At 44.3% G+C, this 24198-nt stretch overlaps 1 protein-coding gene across 2 annotated transcripts in view; it reads right to left on the reverse strand.

The window, feature by feature from the left end:
* Positions 1-24198, reverse strand: part of LOC122800861 (protein phosphatase inhibitor 2-like) — a 676862-nt gene that overhangs the window by 119331 nt on the left and 533333 nt on the right. For both annotated transcript variants that reach the window (XM_044070183.1, XM_044070182.1), the window contains one exon: positions 19725-19934. In XM_044070183.1, the coding sequence (XP_043926118.1) occupies positions 19725-19934 (210 nt within the window). The remainder of the gene's footprint in view (positions 1-19724; positions 19935-24198) is intronic.

Consider the following 24198-nt stretch of genomic DNA (forward strand, 5'->3'; position numbering starts at 1 on the left):
AAACAGATCGTAGCAAGGCTGGCCCCATTTGCAGAAAATAAGATTCACAATTTCATTTTTCAGAGACCACTCGTGCGGCATGAGGATAGTCCTGCTGAGCCTGTCCGCTATTACGTTGGATTTCCCATCGATAAGAGTTGCTGTCAGAAAACGTTGGGAGGAAATCGCCCATTGCTACAGTCTGAGGGCCTCTCGGCACAAGGGGTAAAGACCTGGTTCCGTCCTGTTTGTTCAAGTACCAAACCACTGACATGTCTGTCTGCATTGCAATAGTCCCGGCAGGGAGAGAGTCTTGAAGAGCGAAGAGCTTGCAACATTAGGAGGATTGCTCTCATCTCCAGGATGTTGATGTGCAAGTGGTACTTGTGAGGTTGCCACATGCCTTGGACCGTCTTCCCTAGATAATACCCCTCCCACCCTATCAGGGAAGCGTCCGTGGTCACTGTGGCAACCGGATGGGATTCAATGAAAGGTCTGACCTGAGTCACTAGTGGGGAGACCATCCACCAGGAAAGGTGTCTTTTGCAAGATTCCGTAATTGGCATCATGTGAAACATGGGTAATTCCTGGAAGGACCACTGTGTGAAAAGAAGCCACTGAAGGATTCTCATGTGAAAGCATGCTAAGAGAACTAGAAGAATGGCTGCTGCCATGGACCCTAGAGCTTGAACAACATATTTGACTTGAATTATTTTGCTCCTCAGGAGAAGTGACACCTGTTGTCGAATAATGGAAACTCTTTCCTGAGGCAATTTTACGATAATTTTCCTTGTGTCTAACTCCGCTCCTATGTATGTAATAGACTGACAGGGCAACAAGGCAGATTTTTATAAGTTTATTGTGATGCCTAGTTGAGCACAGGATGCGATTGTGTAATCTTGTGCCTCTATATGTTGTTGCCTGGTAGTAACAGTGAGGAGCCAGTCATCTAGATAAGGAAACACCTGGAATCCCAGACGTTTCAGGTGAGCTGTAACTACTGCCATGCATTTGGTGAACACCCTGGGGGCTGTGGTGAGAGCAAAGGGCAGAGCTCTGAATTGGTAATGACTGGACCCCAGCCGGAAGCATAGAAATCTCCTGGACCATCTGTCCATTTTTATATGATGGAACGCGTCCTGAAGATCTATGGAGCACATCCAACTGTCCTGACCCAGAAAGGGGAGAATGGACTGCAGTGTTATCATCCGGAACTTTTCTTTTTGTACAGATTTGTTTAATCTATGAGATCCAGAACTTGTCTCCAGTCCCCTGTCTTTTTGGGCACTAAAAACAATCATGTGCAAGTTCCAGATCCTACTTGGCCTGCAGGGACTTCCTGGATGGCTCTTTTTTCTAGCATCTTGAAACTTCTGTGAGTGCCTGATCCCATAGATTAGGTGGAACACCTGGGATGGATTTTTTTGAAACAAGAGGGGGTTGATGGAAGGGAATTTTGTAACCTCTGGATATAATGGATAGCACCCATTTAGCTTTTGTAATATTTTGCCAGGCGATTGGGTACAATGAAATCCTTCCCCCGACTGCCTCCAGAGTTGAGCAGTCGGGCATCCCTTCAAGGATGTTGATAGGGTTTGGAAGAGAACGCATCTCTGTCACCCTGATTTTGCAGACCCCCTCTGCCATGAGGGCAGCGTCTGCCATTGTTGCTGTTTCCCCTTCTGCCCCTGGGGGGAAAAAAAAAATCACCATGTGCATCAGGCAAGGGTCCCTGGGATTTTCAAAACCACATCTTTCCACCCTTCTGACCCTTTGGGTATTGTCTAGTAGGAGTGGAAAAACAGACTACCACATCAGAGAGCGTCTTGCCTTCCTGCTGGCACCTGGTAAGCATGTCTTTCACCTGAGGCCCAAAGAGAGAGGAGCCATCAAAAGAGGTACTGAGGAAGGACGCTCTGAAAGGTTCCACAAACTGACAAAACCACAGCCAAGAATATCTCCTTAGAGCAACTCCTGTTCCTGCAGCTCTGCTCTCTCCATAGGCTGCATATGAAATAAGCCTCATGGAGGAGTTGACCACCGAATTTAAAGTCGCCAGCTGGGTAGCTACCTTGGCTGAAGCGCCCTCAGATGTGGGATCTTGTAGGGTATCTCCAAGCTCTTAGGAGATCCCTCTGAAGTCTAGTAAAATGGGAGAGAGTTCAGGGACCCGAGGCAAAAGGTCGCTGATGAAAACATTCACCAACTCTTTCTTTGTGGCTGCTGCTACCACCATGGCATCAACTGGGACATCTTTAGTAAAGAACTTTGTCTTGGGGGGGGGGGGGCGTGATAAATTTATTGGGTCTCCTCAGGACAGGTTCAATGGAATCTGGAGCTGACCAAGCCTTTCGAGACACTACGGACATGAGTGGATCAAAAGGCAGACACACCCAGGAGGTGGAAGGTTGGGAACCAAATGCGTCTAGGTATACAGACTTGCCCTCAGAGGGGGCTAGGGAAGTCAAGCTACGCCTCTAAGGATCTAGAGGATGTCCGAAAAGGAAATATCTTCAGAGAGAGATCTTGGGGACCCCTCCGATTCATCCAGGTCTGTATCTGAGGACTCAGAGGAGTCTTGGTGCTTCCTCTTGCACTTCTTCTGGGAAGCCTGCTCAGAATGCTCTGGGGAGGTTTTGGAAGAAGAGGGTTCACCCAATGGGGTGCCCTGGGGCACAGGTTCCCTACGCTTTGGGGCTGGAGGAGCAGATGTTGGCACAGGCACCGAAGGGGACGGAACATATGGGACAGATAGTGTGGCCGTCTGTGGGGACTGCACTCTGCATATCCTTGAAAGTGTCACAGTCTCGACACAAAGAGGGCTCTGAAGAGACAGGGATCCCACTCTGCGCCGAGGGCGATGGCTCCAAGGCCGATGTGGGAGCAGAGCTCAACTGAGCCGATGCTCCGAGATGGAGAGCGGGGTGGGACAACGGTCCGATGCCACTTCCCCCCTCGGAGCCGATGAGAGAGCTTTGGCGCCCAGATACCTCGATGGAAGGAAAAACTTGAGGTAATCGGAGCTGAAGAAACCACTATCGGAACGTCCATGGACTCCGGCTCTGAACTAAGCATAGTCGGAGGAGAAATCGATATCGAAGCGGATGGAGCAGAGGCCTGTTGAGGCGGGCTCGAAAGTAATTTTGCAAGGGCCTGTGACTTCAGCATCCTACTGACCACTCTCTTCACGTCCTGATCCAATAACCTCGAGGATTGAGAGGAGTGGGAAGATGAGCGATGACTGGCTTTGCTCTGAAGGGTGATTGTGGCACAGAGCAACTCAGCTCCAATGAAGGAGCCCTAGCTTGTTTGTGGCTCCGAGGTAACAGTTGGAGCCGACAGAGGAGTAGTCTTGTCTGTGCTAGAGGGCACCGACACACTCGGTCTGTCAAGCTCACAGGTTGGTTCCGAACATGGAGCCGACGGCTTGACTGACTTCAAAGATTTCACTGGCTGAGATGCTTTAGCCGGAGAAACCGGTTTCAACAATCCACGGAGGATTAGCTTATTTTTCCGCTCCTGCAGGACCCTTAAACTAAAGGCATGACAAATAGAGAAAGAGTCCTGCAGGTGCAGAGCCCTCCAAGCAATACACACAACTAGTGTGCCCATCTGTCGAGACATCTTCTGACAGCATAAGTCGCACTTTTTAAACCCTGAGGTTTTAACTTCCTTGGACATTCTAAGAAAAAAAGAAGGAAGTACCACACTACAATAATAAAAATTATATTGATAAAAACCTTAAAGGAGAGCCTCTAACTTACACGGCTGTCCTTAAGGGGGGGGGACTCTCTAACTTAAACGAGTTCAGGGAAAAACAGAAGGCCTAGCGACTAAGGGGCGATGGCCAACACAGCACAAAAACACAGCAAAGGATAAGATAAGGGGTTTACGACTAAATAAACATACAAACTACTACAAACAGTGAAAAAAATACTAACTTTTCAAGTAAATTATTTAACTTTAAACAGAGAAAAAAGTTATACTAAGCCTGAGCCAGTATTGACGCAACCTCGCAGCCGAAGAGGCAAACGAGATCTGGGTAGCTGACGCTGGGCATTCTGGTATAAGGGGTAGCCTTGAGCAAGTAAAAAGCTCTCGAGCTATAGAAAGTGGCCAAGTTGGAGCCGAAAATTGGCTCAGAACCCATCCAGCAAGAACGAAGGTGTGATTGGACAACTTAACATCATTTGTTTTCTGTATGGTATTACAAATGGATTTTCTGAAAGAGCTCAGACTGCACTGTTGTTCCTATGGTGAAATTAAGCAGGCAGCTTTTCTGAGCTGCTCTGGAGTGAATGAGTTAAAGGAAGAGACTTCCAGATCATGTAATACCCTTGGTGAATGATGGAAACAACCATGGAATCCTGAGTAATCTTTAACCACACAGGAAGAGACTGGGAAAGATGAAGAGAAAGAGGAATGTGGCTGAGAAGTACAGGGTAGTCAGCCAGCACCTGGCTTGTCAGGAAAAGGAGATTTCTGAACTACAGGAGTCTAGACAGCCTTAGCAGGAGGAGCCCTTCTACTACCCTTCTTACCTCTGGAGGGAGGGAGGAAGGTTGGCTTATTAGGGTAATTCTTTTGGAATTTAGGTACAGGAGAAACAAATATATGTTTTAGACCTTGTAAAGCCTTACCCTTTTCCTGTACGGACTTGAACAAATAAGCAGCAGCATCACACAAATGCTCGTTATCCAGAGGAGCATCCATAAACTTAGCCTTAATCTCATCAGGCAAAGGTTGAAGTCTAAGCCAGGAACATCTCAGCACACAGGCAAAAGCAGCAGCTCTGAGGAGGCATCTGCTGCATGCTGCATCATAGCTGCACTTTATAGAATGGCGAGCCACCCGAGAAGTCCCTAACAAGGAGAGAGCAGAAATCTTCCCCTCAGAGTCAGGAAGGTCAGAAGTAACCAGACAAGCCTGCGATAGAAGCGCAAAAATATATCTTGTGATATGGGTCTGAACTGACAGTCCTAAAAAGCAAGGGTAGATGAGGTACAAACCTTCTTATCCAGTCTTTCCATAGTTTTACTGTCTTTACCAGAAAGAAGCAACTTTGTAGAAGACAGTAACTTTGATGGTTTGTCAGATGCCACAGGCATCACAGAAGGGTCTGCTGATGGGCACTTATAAAGGAACTTGAAAATATTAGGCACCTTATAAAACCTATCGGATTTTTTGGGAGAAGGGGGCTGAGATTCAGGAGCCTGATATGCAGTGGAAAAGGCATCTACCAAAGTGGCCAGGACAGGAGGAACAGCAAAAGGTCTAGGAGAGTCCATTTTCAAAGCTCATAATACCTCTTCTGAACCTCAGATACCTGGGCACAATGTCATCTGAAAAATTCCAACATTCTGGAAATTGGGTCCCCACAGGAAACCTCCTCAAAAGGAGAGTTGGGACTAGTGGACTCCTCTTCCTTAGAGCCACAGTCTAAGGGAGAAGGAATCTGGGAAGAATACGCAACAGACTCCTCAACTGAATCCTCCTCCTCCGAGGAAATCTTGTTCCCTAGGCCTCTTAAGAGGAGTAGAAAACCAAGGGGGGAGGTTGGAACAGAAACTCCTTGAGGACCCTTCAAAGCCATAAGGTCACTAAACAAACTTCTGACATTCACTCTGAGGGTCCTTAGGAGCAGGAGAAACCGGTTTAGTGGTTTCTTCTTTACAGGGATGTCACCCTTGCAAAACTTAGAAGGTATGACATTCTATAATTGTAGTGCATACCTCTTCCCTAACCAAAATCTGAGGAACACCCCTAGACCCTTTGGTAATAACCAGCAGAGGTCCCCCATGAACATCTGAAGTGGATGTCTGCATGGCCTCCAGGGATGTTTGTGAAGACAGATCCATGCCAGCCTCCGAAGCAGTCATGGCACAAGAATCCAACCCAGGATCTGGGCAATCTTCCGGGCTTTCACTAGCCATGAGAGACATTCGGCAGAGGTGGTACAGCCAAAGAATCATACTTAGCTTTCTTGGCCTTCTGCATGGATGGCTGACCCATGGAGTGTGAAGTTCCTTTCATAGCATCTTTTGCCAGAAGCTTAAGATGTTAATTTTCTAAATATATAGCCGAAGAGGAAAGTTGACTATACACAGTCTTCGGAACAAAAGCCTGGCAAATAGAATTGCACATCTGGTCGTTCAAAGCACCTAGCCAAAATAAACACTGCTCGTGATGGTCTTTATGGGGAATCTGTCTCCCACACTGACATTTACCCTTTCTGGATGACAAACCCCATAAGAAACAAAGGAAAAAAGGTAAGAACAAAACCTCAAAGGGGCACTTATCTGAAAATGGCTTGGTGAACCAGCAAATGAAGCATTCAGAATGATGATCGAAGATGGCATTCATACTGGTGGTAAAGAAGTTCTGAGGATGGTACGTCCAGACATCACCTTCATCATGCCCTACGCTGTATGTGGGGAGCATACATGTGATGCATGGCGTTCCCTTAGCAACCGAAAGGCTTTCGTATACTGTCCGGGTATTGGGCTGCCCTTGGCAGGGGACCCCTAATGTAAGGAATACTGAAACAGTGAAATGGAAGGACATTTCTTTCCCAAGGGAGAATTTAAAATTTCAGTGTTAACATCTTCAGGAAGACGCAGAGAACAAAGCGAAGCTAGTCTTTCTCAATACTGGCCCAGAAGCATCAGCTCTAAAGGAGGAATCGGTAGTATTATAAGCACACTTTAAAATGTGCTTACTAACATGAGAAGCACATGTAATAGAAGATGCAATTAATTTTTCTCCCAGAAGAATAAAGGTTAAATACTGACTTTTGCATGTTTGCAAAAGATAAAAATTAAAACTTTAGTGTGAGTTTGACAGTTTAATATCCCAAAAGTCCAAGTACTGGAGGAATACATTTTTTCCCCTAACTTATCCATTGTTTTCTTATACTTTTTAGGGAATGGGGTTAGCAGCATTAAGTGTTTTGCAGAAGCAATATGGGCTAAAGAAATCACAGCTGGGTGTAACTTAGGATTTGAAAACAATGCTTATGAGTCTAAGGTATGTTATATGACAAGTCAGACTTCCTAGCTCTAACACAGGCAACATAGGAGGAGTCTGGCATTTTCTGTGCCTTCATTTCATTTTATTCCCACTGAAAAAACTCCATCTTACAAAGGTTTCTGAAAAGGATAAGTGTTCAGGAGGGAAATCTGAAACCATACCTTTTTTTAGAATCAGAATACATTCAGACTATGAAGAAATTCCTGAAGTGCCTTGCCTGAGGAAAAAGACAAGGAAAAAGCACCAATAAGTTCTTTAGCAAACCCCAGTAGACTTTCCCTGCCCACAGAAATAGTAACAGGAGACGGGAAGGTTTTTTTCCCCCATCATGTTCCCCTTTCCTGGGCAGCTCCCTGAAAAAGAACAGACTCTTATCAGTAATAGTAGTGCCAGCAGCAAGTTCCCTGCCCCATATAAGTGAACAATAAGCATCCACAGCAGAGTCACCCACTAGCTGCTGAGGTGCAACAAGAACCGGCCTGACACCCAGAGATTCCCTGACAACTTATTTCTGGTTCTGGACAGGGGGAAGATAAAACAGTGGATAAAGAGGACGGTTCCACTGATAAAGAGAGAAGAGACTGCAAAAGTGCACAGCAGAACCTGAAACAGGCTAGGAAAGTGTACAAGACAGTACAAGTGGTTCTGAGGTATGGATACCACTCTCAGTCCCTGATGAGCACAGCATTGTATCTCCAATACACAAGTACACAAAACTGGAGTAATAATTCTGTCCAAAAATAGAATTTTTCACACAAAATGTTCAACTAAGCAGTTACACATACTCCCTTAGAATGCAACTGCAGTCCAAAAAAAAACGTACATTTGTGTCACACTCAACATAACTGTAGATGTTTGAGTAGATGGATGTTGCAGTACTGTTTCTTTGGGCTGATCACAGACTTCTGCATAGCAGGAAGACCAATTTCCAGAGTCTTGTTACTATCCTCTGCAGAAGAACGACCAAAAACAGACATCTGGACATTAGGGTAGAAGAGAGACGTCCATCAGCGCGCAATCTATAGGTCTTTCTAGGCAGCGGAACAGTATGATGCCCAAGGACAGCATGATCCTACCAGATGTCGGTTCAATATGGGGATAAGAGGATATTCCAACCATGGGGTAGTAGGAGGGAATGATGGGTAATCACTACCCACCAAAGACGAGCCCCCCTTGATGGGGAGAGGCCAGAAGATAAAGAGGAAGAAGGATGAGAGTTTGTACTGCAAAACCGATCTACATGAACATCTATAATTATGATGTGTTTCATAATTGTGCTATGTTCTTCATAGTCCATGTTGCAGCACTGATTCTTGGGAGGACTCCCAAAGCTAGAAGCTGGGTGCCAGACTGTCTGGTGGCCCCTAAGAGTTGGTTCTGTAGGATGTTAATAGCATACCTCTCAGAACAAGAAATCTGGATAAAGTCAAAAATAATATGGGGACAAACCCCAAAACAGGAACAGACTTTAAATGTTGCTCCTATAAACTTAGAAAGTTGCTAGAATGACGGCTTTTACGTTACTATATATTTTCTAAAGGATATGAAGTCTGAAACTCAAATGTCTGTCTTTATTGTTATTTAGTGGTGTTAATCCTCCATGATTTGCCAGAAAACCACAAGTTTGAGGAACAGACCAAAAATAAGAGGCAAAAATCTGGACATTCTCTGAAAATCTGGACAGCTGAGAGGCATGGGCAACAGTAAAACCTGCCCTAGCCCTAGAGGTGTTGCCTATATGGTAATGTTCAGTGAAGGTGTGGACAGACTTCCTTGTGGCAGTTTTAAGGACAGCTTGGGTAGGGCCACCTTTAAGAAATGCAGTGGTGGCTGCCACTGTCTGGTAGAGTGAGCCCTGACATGGGCCGTTAATGGCTTACTGTAACAGTTAACTGCATTACTTTTGTTTAGCCTATCTAATTTTATGAAAGTTTGTTTGCAGACAGATCTGCCTTGTCTTCCTTCAGCAAAAGCCACCAGCAGTTGATCTGCCTTATTAGGAAACTTTGTCATGCCTAGGTAATACTTATTCTGTCGATGTACATCCAGGGAATGTAGGATTTTTGTACATCTGTCGATGTACATCCAGGGAATGTAGGTTTTGTTCAACTTTACTCTGTGGGTTTGGAAAGAACACTAATGAGTGAATAGTTTGATTCGAGTTCTGATACTAATCAGTGCATAAAAGAAGGGTTAGTTCTAAGTTCCACCCTGTCCTTGTGAAATGCAAGAAAGGGTTCTTAGCACATCTGGGCTTCTACCTCTGAGACCAACCTGGATGAGGTGATGGTTATCAGAGTGAATTTCCAAATGAGCACCTTTAAAGGAGGTAATGTAAGTTTTTCTAGTACATTGTTTAAATCCCAGGTGGAGACAGGGTTTCTCTCCTGGGAGGCCTGAAGTGTATGAAACCCTTTTAGGAATGGTCTCAAATGAAGGTGCAAATAAATAGGAGGTGATCAAAAGCATGCACCTTAATACTGGAGTAAAAGTTCCTGTTGAAACAGTTGTGAAAGGTATTTCAACCCTAGATTAAATGTGTCCATGAGGGGGGACAGATGTCTGTTCTTGCACCAAACAGAACACCTTTCCAGTTTGGATAACTATGATTTTATTGTACTCCATTTTCTTGCCTCTCTCAAGACAGATGGTACTTGTGTAGAATAGTCTGTATTACTTCGGGTCAAAAGCCAGTCCTCCATGCTGTTAGTTTGAGGGTGGTCAGGTAAGGATGAACAGGGCCCTTTTGCTGATGAGTAATCTATCACCTGTGGAAGAAAGTGATGCTTCCACCTGCTGAGTCTCAAGAGGACAGAGAGCCAATGTTGCTCGGGTCAGAAATGGGACTATGAGTATAATGCTTGGCCTGTCTGATTTCACTTCCATTAGTACCCTGAGAATCAGAGGCAGTAGGTGAAAGGCATACAGGATGAGGTCTGTCCATTCGAAATGTCTGCTCTCAGTGTCCCTCTGTCTGTCTGGTTCTAGAGCAGAGCCTGTACAACAGTTTGTTCTGCTGCGAGGCAAAGAGGTTTATACTGGGGTGAACCCACTGATGGTGAGGTCCATGAAGATCTCTTCAGCATCCACTTGTTGGGGTCCAGAAGATTCCTGCTCAAAGAGTCTGCTAGGATGCTGTTCTGACCTGAGATGTAGGATGCTATGAAGTTCTCTGCCAAATGACAGACTCACTGAAAGACTGCAGAGGGGGTAAGTATGGGTTCCCCCTTGCTTTTTTTATGTACCACATAACTGATGTGCTGTCTGTCCAAATCTGTAATGTTTGTGGGTTCATGCTGCATAGAAAAACTGACGGCTAGAAAGACACACCGAGGAAGAATGGTTATAACCTGAAAGGTTTGTGGATTTTAAGTTTTTTTCTGCGTTATTAAACCTTCTCCTTGATGTTGTTGGCTTGGTTTTGTATTAAAAGCGATTGTTGCCAACATTGATACAAGTTGCCACCTCTTTTTTTGTGATGGCCAGAAAGACTATCAGCATCTTTTTCTGGTTTATGTGCATCTTTCGTTGTTCTGAGATATAGATCCCCTACATTTTCTGGGGGCCTAAGTGTGCTCCCCATGTAATATCTGAGCTGTTTGTGGTGATGGTCTTCCTTGCTTCTAAAGGGTTAAGTCTGCCACTGGGTTCTGCAAGATGGCATTTTTTTCCATCAGAATAGTTCCCTTTTCAAACAGAGAAGGAGAGGTACTAGGATTTCTAGGGGTTGAGAATGTTGTTCCCTAGTGTTTTTTAGGAACCACTTGAGTTTTCAAATGTGCAGTTCTGCATGGGGAGGCTCTAAAATGCAGGACAAAATGTATCCCAGTCTTCTTAGATACTCCCTTGCAGAGACCGTCTGCTTTGGAAGTAGACTGACCAGATAATTTGTGGGTAAACAACCTTGTCCTGGGGGAGGAAGGCTTCCTGTTGCACTGAATCTATCAGTGTTCCTAGGAAAACAGTTCTCATCTGTGACTAAAATTATGACTTCTGGAGATCGAGGGTGAGGCCTACCTTCTGGAAACGGCCCATGATGTGCAAGGCTGCTTTGAGTTCTGGAATGGATTATGCTTGAATGAGAGTCATCTAGGTTGGGATAAATGTGCACCCCCAAGGTTCTGCAGCAGGCTACTACTGGAGGCAGACATTTGGTGAAAACTCTGGGAGCAGTGGATAAAAAATGGTAAAGCAAAACTGGTAATGTAACCTTGCTGCCACAAACCAAAAGCATCTCCTTTGCTCCTTTGAGATAGGGACACGCAGGTAGTGTATATATGTATGCCCAGTGAAAGATCATGGGTAGTATTTTGAATTTTGGGACATGTACAAACTTGTTTAACTTTGACAGGTCTAAGATTGGTCCACAGGTGCCTTCCTTTCTTGGGAGGAGAAAGATTCTCGAGTAAAATCCTGTGCTCTCTTCCCCTGCAGTGACTGGTTGAACAGACCCTTGTTTTAATACATCTAGCAAGATAAGAGGGAGAAGACCCTCTTGTTCTTTTGGTGGTTTTGGCATCCCTACAAAGGGCGGTCTTTCCCTGAACTGAACAGACTACCCCTTTTCTATCAAGTGAATGATCCCTTGGTCTCTGGTGATGTGTTTCCACTGTTGAAGGAAAAGAGGACAGAGGACAGTCTCCCAGTCAGATGAAGGGGAGTGGGTGTGGGATTGGGGATGGAGGGCTGTGGATAGTCACTGTTCCCTGGATGGAACAGGGTCTTTGGAACTCCTACGTCTAGGGAGCTGTTCAGGTTGCTACCTCTTACATTGTCTGGGTCTCTCTGCTCAGGGAGGATCTCCTTTGTCCTGTCTAGGGGGGAAAGGGCCAGGCTTTACAAGGATAATTTCTATTAAATCTAGGAGTGGGAGGCAGGTAGAATTCCTTCAGTTTTGTTTTCACTTTTTGTCCACCTTCTCAAAAACTTATTCTACAGGAGGGCCAAAAAGGAGCTCCTTATCCAATGGGGCATGCAGGAGTTTGGCCTTTACCTTGTCAGAGAGTGGCAGAGTCCTCAGACAAGCATGAAGTTGGATCAAATCTTGACAGCTGAAGAATTATCTCCCACAGTAACCAGTGCACGAGCATTGGAAATCGAAGCCTGTGGACTGGCTTCAGTCCTAACCAACAAGAGCATTGGGGTAGTCACGTCTGATTGGCCTCCTGCCATGGTGGCCTCCTGTGGAGTTATGCCAGAAAGCTCAGGCTTCAGATCAGGGGCCTGTAAAGGTGCCCCACCCAAACTGTCAGAGGACTACCATGGGTGCTGAAGTTTCTTCAGCATCTGCAGATTTCTTTCCCCTTAACTTTTTGTCCTGCGTTTCTTGGGAAAGTCTATAGGACTGAAGCCAAGGAAAGACAGGAAGACAAGTCTAAGGATTCCATGTGGGCTGTGAGGACTTCAGCCCTAAGCTTAATTGTCTTAGCTCAAAATCTGACAACTAGAAACATTGTGCTGCTGCCCCCAAGGCAAAACAGACAGAAGGAATGTAAATCTTTTTGTGGGATGTGTTTCTCACACTTTATGCAGTTACTGACTTTTTTAAAACATTAGTCAAAAGAGAAAAATCCCAACAGTTTACTTAACTGATAGCAGGAGAAATAACTCTGCAGAAAAGTGAACCACCTTGGCAGACTGCAAGCCTTGGAGAATAACAAGGTAGTGCATTGGACCACTCATCTAGAAAGAAATGAAGATCGCTCCAACAGACACCCCTTTTTATAAACCCTGTCACTCAGGCATCAGTCTTCATATGCCTGTTGGCCAGGGAAGATGCCAAGATTCTGGAAATAGGGTCAATTGAGGGGTTCTACATGGCAGAAGACCCATGAATCAGTACTGCAACACTGACTACAAAGAAAGTACAGTTGTGTACATTTACCATAAATGTAGATGTTAGAGTGCATTCACTGTTGTAGTCATTACATTTGGGTTATCTGCTTGCAGTAGCCCTCAGTCAGCCTGATTAACAAAGTTTTGGGTCCTGTGTCGGTTGCTGTCCCTTCTTCCATGACGTCAGGTCATCAGGAGTATAAAACATGCAGCCGACGCCATTACATCAGTTTTTCTTGCCCCAGATGTCTGGTGCCCCCCTAATGGGAAGCAATTAACTATAATACAAGGATATACCTCCAACAAAAAAGCAAATACACCAAAAAGCTTTTTGAGCATAGCAAGTAAGAGCAGAGGTATACAGGCGAACACAGAAGACCTCTGACTAACGAAGTTTGCAGATGACTGCAAACTAGGAGCCATAGTCAAGTCCCCAAATGATGTGGACATCCTACAGAAGGGCCTCACTGAGACAGATGCCTGGTGTCAGAGCCATGGCCTCAAGCTCAATGCCAAAAAGTGCAGTGTCATCCCCTTTGGTAAAAACTCTGTACATATGAACTACCACATAGGCAGCAATCGACTTAACACCAAATGCGTGATAAGAGACCTTGGGACCCAGGTGGACAGTAGTCTCTCCTTTGATAGTCACATCGCCACAGTAGTCGGGAAGTCCTTCTACGTGGCACACCATCATAAAAGGGTTCTCATCCAGGAAAAAAAAGATGTCATTACGCCCCTCTATTCGTCACTCATTAGACCCATTATAGAGTACAACGCCCCTTTTGGAATGTACCTCACAAGACATCTACAGCAGCTGGAAAGGCCACAGAAGTACCTCACAAAGAGGATTACTGGCCTCAAACAAATGCCCTACACTGACCACCTAAAAAAACTCCAGCTTTACTCCATAACATATCGCCTACTCCGAGGTGATCTCTGCCTAACATATAAAGCTACATCAAACCCAGAGCTGTTGGACATGCTACACCTAAAGAAATCCGAATCCCTCCGAGCTACATGCTCTAGGGACCTAAACCTTGTCACCACAATAAACAGGACACACTGAAGGGATAGATTCCTGTCCCAGAGAGTTCCTATACTCTGTAACAAGCTACCCATCTATGTCAAGCAAAGTTCTTCATTAGCACTCTTCAAGAAAAATCTTGATGAGTGGATTGGAAATAGGAAATACACCCTGGGGATCACTTGTCTCTCTGTTGGACAGTGGCACAGGAAAATAACTTTCTTGGGTGGCGTAAGCTATGGAACTTGCTGGCTAGGCTTACGTAGGCCCTTGGGCTGATAGCCTAGTACCTACCTATGAAGAAAGGGGGCTGAAGGGAGGGTAACCAGGGCTGCAACAGTGAATACACTTGAACATCTACATTTATGGTTAGTGTACACAACTGTACTATGTTCTTAGTGTTTCACTGTTGCAGTCATTACATTTGGGTAGATTTCCAAAGCTAAGGTTGGGAGGAGGAATAGAATTAGGATCAGCTATAAGGCCATGCAAGACTGCAGTGGCAAAACTAGCTCTGGATTTAGAGAAAATTGGCAAATGATAATGCTTGGTTAAAGTATGTACAGAACTCCAGGTAGAAGCTCCTAGGATGTCCCTTGTAGGGACGCCCCTGAGAAAGGCTGTAGAGGTAGATGCAGCCCTGGTTGAATGGGGCCCGATGCCCTGTGGGATAGGTTTTCCATGGTGCTTATAGCAGAAATGAATGCAGTGGCCTATCCATTTTGAAATGGTTTGCTTTGAAATAACTTTCCCCTCTGTCCCCGCAGCAAATGCCACAGGCAGTTGTTCAGATTTCCTTTGAGGTTTAGTCCTGTCCAAGTAGAATCTAAGTTGTCTGTGCACATCTAAGGAGTGCAGTATCCATTCCCCTTTGTTCTGTGGGTTAAGAAAGTAGGCAGGCCAAGTGAATGGACTGGTTAAGAGCCACACTGGATACCACCTTGGGCATGAAGGATGGATTGGTTCTGAGGGACACCCTGTCTGCATGAAAGATGATGAAAGGCTCCACTGCCATAAGGGCCTGCAACTCAAGATACCCTTCTTGCAGAAGTGATTGCTAAAAGGAAAGAGGTTTTCCAGGAAAGGAATTTTAAATCTGCAGTAGCAGCTGGCTTGAAAGGAGGAAGAGTGAGTTTCTCTAAGACAAAGTTAAGGTCCCAGGCTGGAGTTGGAGCTCTCCTCGGTGGCCTTACATTTTGGGCCCCTCTGAGGAACCGCTTGAGCAGTGGGTGAGAGAAGAGGGGAGGCTCTGTGCTATAATGAGCTGAAATGGCTGAGGCATGAATTTTGATGGAGGAAAAGGAGAAGCACTTATGAAGCATCTCAGTTAAATATTGTAGAATCTGAGGTAAACTGGGCACTGCTGCGCTCATCCCTCGAGACTGGTTTGAGGTACAAAATCTTTTCCATTTTGCAGCATAAGATTTTCCAGTACTAGGCCTCCTAGCCTCTAAAATGATATCTATCACTGATTTACTGAGGGGTGGTAAAGGAGAGATTAGGTAATTAGCCAGGCTGCTATGTTCAGGGTTTGAAGCTGAGGGTGCAGAATCTGGTTCTCCTGCTGAGACAACAGGAAAGGAGTCTTAGGCAGGTGCCATGGGGCCAAGCATGACGCACACTGTGCAGGAGGGGCTACCAGTGTTGGCGTGGTCAGTCTGGTGCAATTAAAATCATCCTTGGCTTGTCCTTTTTGATCTTTAGTACCACCTTGGAGAGCAGAGGCAGAGGAGGAAAGGCATAAACTGATAGGTTTTTCCAGCTGAAGGATAGAGCATCCACTTTCCAAGCTAGTTTGTGGGGAATCCTTGTGCAAAATTTGTCCAGTTGATGGTTCTGGGGGGAGGCAAATATGTCTATATCTGGGCTCCCCCATTTGCTTGTCAACATGTTGAAAATCCTTGGTTCCAGTTTCCACTTGTGTGGGTCCATGCGGTTTCTGCTTAGTCCAGCTGCCAGTGTATTTAGTTTTCCAGGCAGGAATTGAGCTTGTAGATTCACTTGGTAGCGCAAGGTTGTGTTCCACAATGCCATGGCTAGTCTGCAGAGGGGGTAAGTGTGTGTACCCCCTGCTTGTTTATGTACCACAGGACCGTGGTGTTGTCCATCTTTACTACTTTACTATTAGTTATCCTGGAAGAATGTGGTCCTTGAAGGCTGTCAGAGCATTCTGTACAGCTAACATTTCCTTTTGATTTATGTGTAGGTGCATTTGACTTGGGTTCCATTTGACCTGAATGCACTTCCCTGCCAGGTGAGACCCCATGCATAGTCTGATGCGTCTGTTAAGGTTTGGGCGGTAGGGGGTAGTGTGAATGGTAGTCCCTTGTTTTGGTGGCAGGCCTCTGCCCACCAAAGGAACTCTAGGCATAGACAAGGTATGATAGGAATTATAGCTTCTAGATCTTGTGAATGTTGACACCATAGGCTTTTGAGATACCATTGCAGTTTCCTCCTATGCAGCCTTGCATATGGAATTAGAAGAATGCAGGAGGCTATGAACCCCAAGGCTTGCAGTATTTGCCTTGCAGATAACTGGGTTTTTGTGGCCACTTGTTTGAAGTAGGTTGTCAAATGAGTCCATTTCTCTGGTGTGAGGAAAGCCATCTGGGAAGTTGTATTCAAGCTTGCTCCCAGGAAATTAATTTGTTGACAGGGTACCAGGTGTGATTTCTTTTTGTTTATGGTGTACCCCAAAGAAGTCAGTACCCTTTGAAGAAAGGCCAGATGATTCAAAAGAATGTCCTGGCTTTCTGCCTGAATTAGACAATCGTCCAGGTATGGATATATTTGAATATTTATTTGCCTGCAGAATGCAATGACTGGAGCTAGGCACTTTGTGAATACCCTGGGCACAGTAGATAAGCCAAAGGGCAGTGCAGAGAACTGATAGTACATGTAGCCTGCTTTGAAGCATAGTTATCTTCTGCAAGACTCCCTGATAGGGATGTGCAGGTATGATTCTTTTAAGTCTAGTGTTGCCAACCATGCATCTTTGCCTAGCATAAGAAGCAGTTGGTGAAGAGTCAGCATCTTGAATTTTGTAATCACCAGAAAGGTATTTAAAGTAGAAAGGTCCAGGATAGGACACCATGTATTGCCTTTTCTGGGTACCAGAAAAAGTCTCGAGTAGAAACCTTGTCCCTTTACCTCTTCTGGTACCAACTGAATAGCCCTCATGCTTAAGAGAGTGTACTTGATTTTGGGCCTCTGCCCACTGATTTGGGGGTAGATCTGGCCACCCGCTTGGCGTTGGTTAAGGTGTGGAAGTGAAATCTGTATCCTTGGGACACTATATTTAAAACCCATTTGTCCTGGGTAATGAGTTCCCAGTTTTTGGACTGCAACCAATCTTTCCGCCTAAAGGAGCATTCGGTTGGGAAGTGCTTGGAAGTTTTAAAAAGTCGTCATTGAGACAGTTTTCCATAGGGGGGAGTCTTACTACTCCCTGATTTGGGTGCAGAAACTCCCACTGCTTAGTCTTGTGTGTCCCCTGGGACTGAAACCTGTGGTTTCTGCTGTGTCTGGCTTTGGCTTTAGAAGACCTGGAAGGGGCTAGAAATGACCAATTTTTAGAGGGCCAATGCCTACTAAATCTAGGAGGCTGAACTTGTAAGAAATCTTTAACAGTTTGCATAGATTTAGCTTTATCTTCCATCTTTTTAAGAACTTCCTCAGCCTTGTTGCCAAACAGGCGGCCCTGATTTAAGGGAGCATCCAACAATTTAGCTTTTAACATGATCAGGCAAAGATTATTCCTTAAGCCAAGCATGCCGTCTGAGCACAGACCCAGTAACAGCATCCCTGCAAGAGGCCTCTAATGAATCAAATCCACATTGCAAAGTATGTTTTCCAACCGGTTCAGCAGAATGCATTAAATCCTGTAATTCTTTATTTTCCGCACAGTCAGGAATCAACATCATTTTCTGTTAAAGCAATCCAATAACATGTTGCTGATACTTTAGCATATGAAACTGGCAGTTCAAAGCCCTAATGGCCAAGGTTGCAGAAGTGTACACCTTTTTACCCCATCTATCCAGCGCCATGGAGTCTCTATCAGAAGGGGTAGGATTTTTAGCAGTAGAGGCCTTAATGCCCTTGGGTCCCTGTGAAATGTTCTCTGGATCCGCAATAGGATTTTTAAAAAGGAACTTGTGTCAATCAGGAACCCTGCAATATCTGTCGGGTTTTCTGGGAGCAGAAGGCATTCACCAAAAGAAAAATCCTCTGGAGAGGAAGCAGAGGGAATAGAGTCCTCTGCATCAGAATCCTCATAAGTAGACAAGGGCAAATCCAGAACATCAGAAGAATCAGAAAAATCAGAATACTGGTCAGAAGATTACTAAACAACTTCAGTCCTAGGTCTCTTAGAAGGGGGAGGTTGGCTTCCCCTGATCACAGTTATAAGATCTTCAGCCATTCTTATCATTTGTGTTTTAGGCATAGAGGCCTGAGCATGCGGCCTGGGCGTAGTTTTTTTAGGCATGGCTCGAGATTTAGGCCTAAAATGAAGAAGGAGGCGTTGGTTTAATATGCAAGTCCGTAGGCCTGAAAAAACCCTCAGAAGCCGGTGCCTGCACAGCGGCTCTGGACCCATCCAAGGTAGAGACATCCGTGGATTACACAGTTGAAGCATCTCACGGCATACCGGACTCTGAATGGGTCTCAGTAGAGGCCTGCGAATCAGAAGTAGCAGGTATCAGGGGCTGCGAAAGCGCCTCACTGAGTACCGGTGAATTGGCGACTGGCTTAGGAGAAGCGTTGTCGGCAGTTATGGACCTCGGCTGCCTGTCTCTGTCTTTATCTTTGCATTTTTTCAAAATCCCGGTAGTCGGACGGCTAACTGATGACTTTTCTGGATAATTAAACACAGAACCGAAATATTTAGTGGCAAAAAAGTACTGATGACGGATAGTATGCTGATTAAATACAGCACAAAACCAACAGCAAGGTACGTCGTGATCAAGGCCTAGGCAAGGAATACAAAACGAATGAAAATCTTTATGAGGTATTTGCTTTCCACACATAATGCAATTATTAACTTTTACTGACATTGGTAAGGAGCAAGAAAAAGTTTCCCCACTGGGGTACTTCGCTTTAGTTTAAGACTTTGGGTTTCTTCTTCTGGCACTGCACGGCAAGAGAGACTGATGTAATGGCGTTAGCTGCATATTTTATACCCCTGACGACCTGACGTCATGGAAGAAGGGACAGCAACTGACGCAGGACCCAAGACTTTGCTAATCAGGCCGACCGAGGGCTACTGCAAGCACATAACACAAATGTAATGACTGCAACAGTGAAACACGAAGAACATCATCAATGTGTTTTATAGTTAAACTATATATTTATCAGAAAAACTGAAGGTTTCCTCAAAAAATAAAATAAGTGGAAGATTTTCCCTAATAAACACAGCCCTACAATGGGGGGGGGGTTAATCTGTTAAATAATATATATTACATAGCTAAGCCAATAAATGCCACAGAGCTTGCCAATTTCTAAGATGCATATTATGACACCCCCCCCCCTTCATTTTTCTGCCATTCCAGTTTAAGCAATCTGCAGTTAAACATCTAAATCTACAAGACACTGGTCCATCTACATACTCCTTGTACTGGGAGAGATCCACTTAAGGTTAAGTTATTATTCTGTTCAACATTCTGTGTTCTTTAACTTAGTTACTTGCTTATGGCCCAGTCAAAGTGCAATATGACAGTTTAGCAAATCGTCTTCGGTATAAAAAAAAAAATCAGTTGACCTATACCTTTTCTGATAATGACCATTTTTGACATAACAGGGGTGGCTCACAGTTGCCAATTTAGCATGATTTGACAGGATGACTAACCAAGCTTACCATCTTCAGTAGTATTTGCTACTTCAGAATCATCATCATCAATCTCCTTCATATCTTCATCTCGGGCACTACTGTCATCGATGCCATCATCGTCATCTTCATCTTCGCTACATGCGTCAAGTTCTTTTTGGATTAACTGTCTGGCTAATTTAATATTCATTCCCTCATCATAGTGGCGCTTCCTTTTCATTTCAAACTCTGCCTTTTTTTCTGAAACAGGAAACGAGATTTATTGAGACATAAGAAACATTAAGTGGCTACCTTAATGGTTATGGTAACAGAATGAACACTGAAATGTATAGCAGCATGAAGCACTCTTCAATGCAACTTTAATCACACATATACAAAAATAATCTATTGTACCCAGATCACATCTCCCAAAAAAAAATGCAGATACTGAAGTGCTCAGAAAAGTGAAGTTCTTTGTATACACCAAGGTACAATTCAATGCAAAATAAGGCACAATCCCAAGTGTTTTACAGCACCACACCTAATGAATCCAATACGATAGGCACTGGTACAGACCACTGCAAATTGGAGGACAGGTAAACCACAATTAAATCTGTGTATGGACACATTCTAGCAAGTTTTACACAGCAAAATGCAGTTAAGCCACACATTTCTAACAAACTAGTAACATCATTACTTCTAAGATCACTCATGTCTCAACAATGCATAACTATTCCTATACCTTTCTAGTCCAGTGACTGATGAGCCCTGCTCTGAAAACCACAACACCCAATACACAGCTGTGAAAACAACACGGCTCAATCTTTCACACACATTCTTTTGGCTAGACTTGCTCTTCATCCATAGAGCTCACTCCGCATCTTCTACAGGTGTTGATAAATAATCCATTAAACCTTTATGTTCCTTAACAAAAGTTCAGTTTGGCATTTGTTTCTGTCACTGTCTCACCACAATGGTTGGCATAATTTTAACTTATCTTAACATCTTATACTGTGCATTACCAGATACCAGGGCTGAGCACTGTAAGCTTCGATGTTTCAGGTTAATGTTGTTGTGTCTTTTGGCTTTTCTCTGTTAGGGGTCACCACAGTGGAACTATGGTCCGCTAATGATTGGCAGTTGATTTTTACGTGCCGAGTTGCCAGCCCTGATGCACAACCTTCAACGAAGGTACGCCCATTCGCGCACGTCACCACACAGAAGACGCTCTAGCTGAGAATCGAACAGGGCAACATCTTACTGTGAGGTGACAACGCTACCGCAGCACCACCACCGCAGTCTTTCAGGTTAATAATTTTTATTACTAAATGCATACTAATACATTTGAACTTTAACTACAGATTCTACAATCCATGTTCTCAGTGCAACTGTAGGTTGGTGACCACCAATAACAGGCAAATGGAGGAATGTCGGTCATGAAGCACAGAGGTCGCCATATTAGTGGTCAAGTAATCCCTAGTTGAACTGCACAAGCTGTAACTCTATTGGTGGTGATGTCATAGGAAATCACTGTTGATGCCATTTTTATTACAGCAAGATTAATAATTCACTGTGGACTCAACACATACATGCACTCATATGTTGTTATATAAAGTAAGGGGATGGGGTGGGTAAAGGTGGCTTATTCCTCTGCATAAAAACATTTTGTCTTCTCTCCCAGATGTAGTGGAGTGGTTGTGTTCACCACTTGTTACTCAGCAAAACATGATGGAATAATTTAAATTTGGCACATACAGCTCTGACGTGTTTCTTTACTCATTTTTTTCTGGCAAAACACACTACTGTGGTATCGGGGATGATAACAGAAATCCCACTGGCATTACAAGGAAACGGGGAAGGCACACAAAAACAACTTTTCTTTTTTCCCATGACGACCTCAGAAAACAGTGTTTCTTCACTAGCTGCACCCAATTGACTCTATTTATTCCCAATAAGGGCAAAACCCAGGTTCACTCTCAGGCTAGATTTCTAGCTGGAAATACAGCCTTACCTGACATTCAATCCATGGGACAGGAGTTTGGTGTTAGAGAAAAGACTGAAAAGACTGTATACAAGTCATGTGGATCAGCACTACCTCTCCCCCTGAGATAACTGGGAAGCTCTGTGTAGATGTCATAATACACAGAAGGCTCCCCAAGTGTGGGCTTTTTCCTTCCTCCTGACCATCATCCAACTTGTGTTATCGGATTCCAATGTCCTGACATACCACAAACAGTGAGGGGTTATAAGGTAGCTTAAGCCTAAGTCCACTCCCTCCTCCAGGATGGGAAAAGCTATCAGCTACTCACTCTCACCCTCTCCATCTGATCTACTAAATTAACTTGTGTAATCTGAGTAGTAGTAAAGGTTTTACCCCTCTATGTATGTCATAGGGCTGGGCAATGCCAGAAAAAAACAAGTCAAATGTGGACTGCAATGTGTACATGACCACAAAAATAAATAAATAAATACTCAAGAAACTTTTATCCACTGTTTCTATACAACAGAATCTTACATACTACCATGGAGTCCCATACATTTAAATTATCACACACAACCAAATTTATCACAAAATGAATGTTTCAGATGTCTGTGCAATATGGCTGATTATTCTGATTTTATGCCTTCTGGAAAAAAATCTACCCCGGTTTTCTTTCTTTTCATAATCACTTTAACTCTTAAATCAGTAATGGCCTCTACTTTCGCATAACATACACAAGTACTCCCTTGAAACACTGGTTCATTAATGTCTCATACTTCAGAATGGTATCACTTTTTTCTACTGAAAAAATGTTCTGTTCCAGTCCATTTTTATGGCAGTTGACTTTGGGCCACATTCAATAAAGCTTACACTAAGTGTACAAAAAAAGAAGTTACATCTTACCATAATGTTCCATCTGTGTTGTTCATCTTCTTTTATTCACTAATGAGCTCAGTTCTGAGCCCCAGGAACCAAGCTAGCCTTATTACCAAGCTCGTGCCAGCCAAAAAACGTTTGAGCTAAGTTTTTACCCAGAATGCCATTCTCCCTGTTTCCTCAGATCAAGTTTGCTAGAGAAAGAGAAGAGAAGGAAAGCTGAGGCCACTTCTGCACAAATACCCTAGGACACCACTTGGACCCAAAGCAACCCCCAGGAGCCATTGGAGGGGAAGGAGGGTGGGAAGTGATAAATGAAAGTTGATGAACAACACAGATGGAACGTTATGGTAAGACATAACTTCTTTATCTGATGTTGTTAATCTTCTTTCCATTCATCACTGATGGGACAGAATCCCAAGCTACCATGATGTCCATGGGTGGCCCTTATGGAAGAACATTCCCGAGTACCATTGAGCCGAAGGCAGCTCTCCCTCTGGAGACCAAGTCCAATTTGTAATGATTGATAAAGGTATGAGGCTTAGCCCAAGTAGCTGCTGCGCAGTCGTCATCCATGGAAGGGAAAGCTACAGATGTTGCCATGGATATAGTGGAGTGAGCTTTAACTTTTGGCATAGGTTCGTTACTGAGGAAATAGATGAAACCTATGCAGTCCCTTAGCCATTTCGATAATGTAACCTTGGAAATGGTATTTCCCATTCTGGCCCTGAAAAGGAGATGAAAAGCTGTTCAGACTTACGGATAGGTTTAGTCCTGTCTAGGTAAAATCTCAGTTGCCCATGTACATCCAAGGAGTGAAGGCAGTATTCTCTTCTATTGGAAAAATCTGGAAAGAACACTAGTAGGTCAATGGTCTGGTTAAGGATGGATTCGTCCGAAGTGATACTATGTCTTTATGGAAGACCAGATATGGCCTCTTGATGCACAATGCCTGCAACTCCAAGACCCTTCTGGCAGACGTGATGGCTACCAAGAACAAACATTTACAAGAAAAACTTTAGGTCACACTTTGCAGCAGGTTCAAAAGGTTTTTTAGTCAAAGACTGAAGGACTAAAGTGAGGTTTCATGGTTTCACAGGCTGTCTGATAGGAGGCCTAACATGAGAGGTTCCCTTGAGGACAGCCTTGCATAGACGGAGAGATGAGGGGTGCCATCTATACCATTATGGAAATTAGAAATTGCCCATAGGTGTACCTGTACAGTAGAGGCAGAGGCTCCATTATCAAAAAACCTAGCCACGTATTGAAGTACCACAGTTACTGGAGCCGAATAGGGGTCTAGCACGTTACCCTTATACCAGATGGAGAACCTTTTCCATTTTTCTTGATCTAGTTTTCTGGTGGATGGTTTAGGAGAGGTCATAATGATGTCTCGAACATGTGAGGAGAGATTAGCTTGTTTGGCAACTAACGGAAGTGGAGAAACCAAGCTGTCAGCTTGAGACTGGACAGATTTGGGTGGCTCAACCCTAGGGGGATGAGTAATCAGATCTGCAGGGGGGTCCAGAATCCACGGCGGGTATACCAGATGAGGCCAAAGGAAGGGTAACCAAACCTGTCGAGGCTAGAACAGAGCTATGAGGATCACCTTGCATCTCAACCGAAGAGCTTTCTTTAGAAATTGTGGAATCAGGAATGGGAGGACAG

The sequence above is a fragment of the Protopterus annectens genome, chromosome 4.part1 (genome assembly GCF_019279795.1).
Source record: "Protopterus annectens isolate FY-2018-M chromosome 4.part1, PAN1.0, whole genome shotgun sequence".
NCBI lineage: Eukaryota > Metazoa > Chordata > Ceratodontiformes > Protopteridae > Protopterus > Protopterus annectens.